The sequence below is a fragment of the Salvia hispanica genome, chromosome 1, assembly GCF_023119035.1.
Source record: "Salvia hispanica cultivar TCC Black 2014 chromosome 1, UniMelb_Shisp_WGS_1.0, whole genome shotgun sequence".
Taxonomy (NCBI): domain Eukaryota; kingdom Viridiplantae; phylum Streptophyta; class Magnoliopsida; order Lamiales; family Lamiaceae; genus Salvia; species Salvia hispanica.
The window spans coordinates 46,789,625-46,792,055 of record NC_062965.1 but is presented as its reverse complement, the minus strand read 5'-3'; the positions used below and the strand labels follow the sequence as shown (position 1 = coordinate 46,792,055).

At 46.9% G+C, this 2,431-nt stretch overlaps 1 protein-coding gene across 1 annotated transcript; it reads left to right on the top strand.

Annotated features, from left to right (window-relative positions):
- Positions 1-638: 638 nt before the first annotated feature.
- On the top strand, positions 639-1,589 carry LOC125198730. Its single transcript, XM_048097022.1, has 2 exons — positions 639-1,188; positions 1,288-1,589. Exons 1-2 carry the CDS (start codon positions 639-641, stop codon positions 1,587-1,589), a joined length of 852 nt encoding a protein of 283 aa, XP_047952979.1.
- Positions 1,590-2,431: the final 842 nt, after the last annotated feature.

Below are 2,431 nucleotides of genomic sequence, written 5' to 3'. Positions count from 1 at the left end.
TAACTGTGCTAGGGTATTGTAGTTGGAATTTTGTATAACCATAACTGTGAACACACATCCCTGGGATTCCCTTATCTCTATAGTCTTTCTCTTGATTTATCTGCTCTTAGTTGATCTATGCTTTCTATTGTTTTCCGTTTTTCAAAAGTTTTCAAAACCAAAATGTTTTTCCAAATAGTAATTGAGTCTCAGTGGAGGATAGACACTTTGTGTTCGTCTTCTCCGTGTTCGATATCCGGTACTAACCTTTAGCTATACTATATATACTCTGTATACTTGCAGGTTTATTTAGTGCTAATAAAAAGTGCATCACGGACGTCGCGGAAGTCCGACCGGACGTCCGCCGCTGTAAACAAAATGGTAGGACACATCCGTCCCATTTGCCCGTCGGATGGGCTCGGACATCCGCCCGACGTCTGACCGGACGTCCGCCACTGTGGCGTGGGTCGGACGTCCGATTAAATTTGATTTTTTTTTAAAACTCTATAAATACGGCTCGTTGAACTTCATTTCATTCTGACCACTTGTGGTGACAGGTTTCTCTCTCTAAACTCTATTTTCAAGTATATCTAGAACGGCTAGTAGTCGTGCGGGTGGTAGTGGCGGGGGCGCTAGTGATAGTGATAGTGATAGTGATAATGAATTGGATCTCGTTGTGGAAGGGGCGATTGATCGATTGCTACGGTAGAGGCAGCAGCGGCGGCAGCAGGCGGCGGTACCTCGGCCGATCCATCGCCGACGTCATGTACCCCGGGAGCACATTGTTGCACATCTTCGGTTGTATCCGGACTACTTCGCTCCGCAACCGTGTTTTGGGCATGCCTTATTCCGGCGACGTTTTAGGATGCATCGTCCGTTGTTTATGCATATCGTGGGGTGCTTTAGAGAGAAGATATGAGTATTTCAGGATCAGGGAGGATGTGACTGGCAAGCCCGGACACACGCCCTTACAGAAGTGCACTGCCGCAATCAGGCAACTGGCGTACGGAGGCCCGGCCGACATGTTCGACGAGTACCTCCACATTGGCGAGTCGTCAGCCGTCGAGTGTCTGCAGAATTTTCGCGCGGGCGTTAGAGCGATATTCGGGGATCGCTATCTTCGGAGTCCGAGCCCCGCAGACTGCCAGCTGCTGATAAATATGCACGGGTCGGTGCACGGGTTCCCTGGGATGTTGGGCAGCATAGATTGTATGCATTGGGAGTGGAAGAACTGCCCCGCCGCCTGGAAAGGGATCCACACTTCCGGCTTCAAAGCCAAGCATCCCACGATGAGCCTTGAAGCTGTAGCTGACTACCGGCTGTGGATATGGCATGCTTATTTTGGAGTCGCCGGGTTGAACAATGACCTCAACGTCCTCCAGTCGTCGCCCCTGTTCAACGATCAGTGCAATGGCGTTGGTCCCGCCATCAGTTTCGTCGCCAACGACAACCAGCACAATATGGGATACTATTTGGCGGATGGGATATACCCAAGACGATCAAGCATGCGATCGGACCAAAGAAGTCCTACTTTGCGAGCCGCCAGGAGGCAGCGCGCAAGGATGTTGAGCGGGCATTTGGTGTGCTCCAGAGTCGATGGGCAATGGTAAAGGGTCCTTCACGGATGTGGTATATTCTCAACATCGGCAATATCATGTACGCATGTATCATTTTGCGCAACATGATTGTTGAAAGTGAAGGTGACGAATTGACTCAGTGTACCAACGAAGATTGCTGGTCCAAGCCACGGCGTGGCCAGCGCGAATGTGAACATGGGGGTACCTCATGGAGAGGTTGAGCGGTTGCGCACATTTGCCGACATGCGGCAAAGAGATGCCCATATTCGACTTCAGGAGGATATCATCGAAGAGGTTTGGATGCGGAGGGGTGGACGTTGATGTGATTGCTTTTTTTTTATTGACTATGTAATTTTTTTTTCGAATAATGTATGTTTTTTTTTAATGAAATCTTCGCATTTCCCCGTTCGTATTCGTGTCGAAATTTTAATTCCGTAAATTGAATAATTGTGAATTTAATTTTATTGCGGGAAGTTCTAGTGGAAGTCCTAGTGGGAAGTCCTAGTGCAGGGGAAGTCCTAGTGATGTGGCAGTAGAATAGGAAGTCCTAGTGATAACGTGGCAGAAAGTTTTTGTGGGAAGTCATAGTGGAAGTCCTAGTGAGAATGGCGCCACCGGAGATGCTCTAACTTCTGCTAACAAACTTGCTTCACCGATAATAGATGGTTTGACCTGCTTTGAAAATTAATTCTATTATTTTGTATATCATGCTATTTTCCCCAATTAATAAGTGGATCGTCATGTTCTGGGTTCACGATCATCTATTTGTAGCCATTTCAATAGGACAAATGAAATTAGTAATTATAAGTTATTAATATTAAGTACTAGCCAATCTACAATCAAATGTCTTCGACCAAACATATTTTGTATCTTAG

Excerpts from the sequence above, each read along its gene's own strand:
- LOC125198730 (XM_048097022.1), top strand. The coding sequence starts at position 639 with ATGAATTGGATCTCGTTGTGGAAGGGGCGATTGATCGATTGCTACGGT. Across the intron at positions 1,189-1,287 it reads GATGTTGGGCAGCATAGATT|CTGACTACCGGCTGTGGATA; the intron begins GTATGCATTGGG and ends TTGAAGCTGTAG.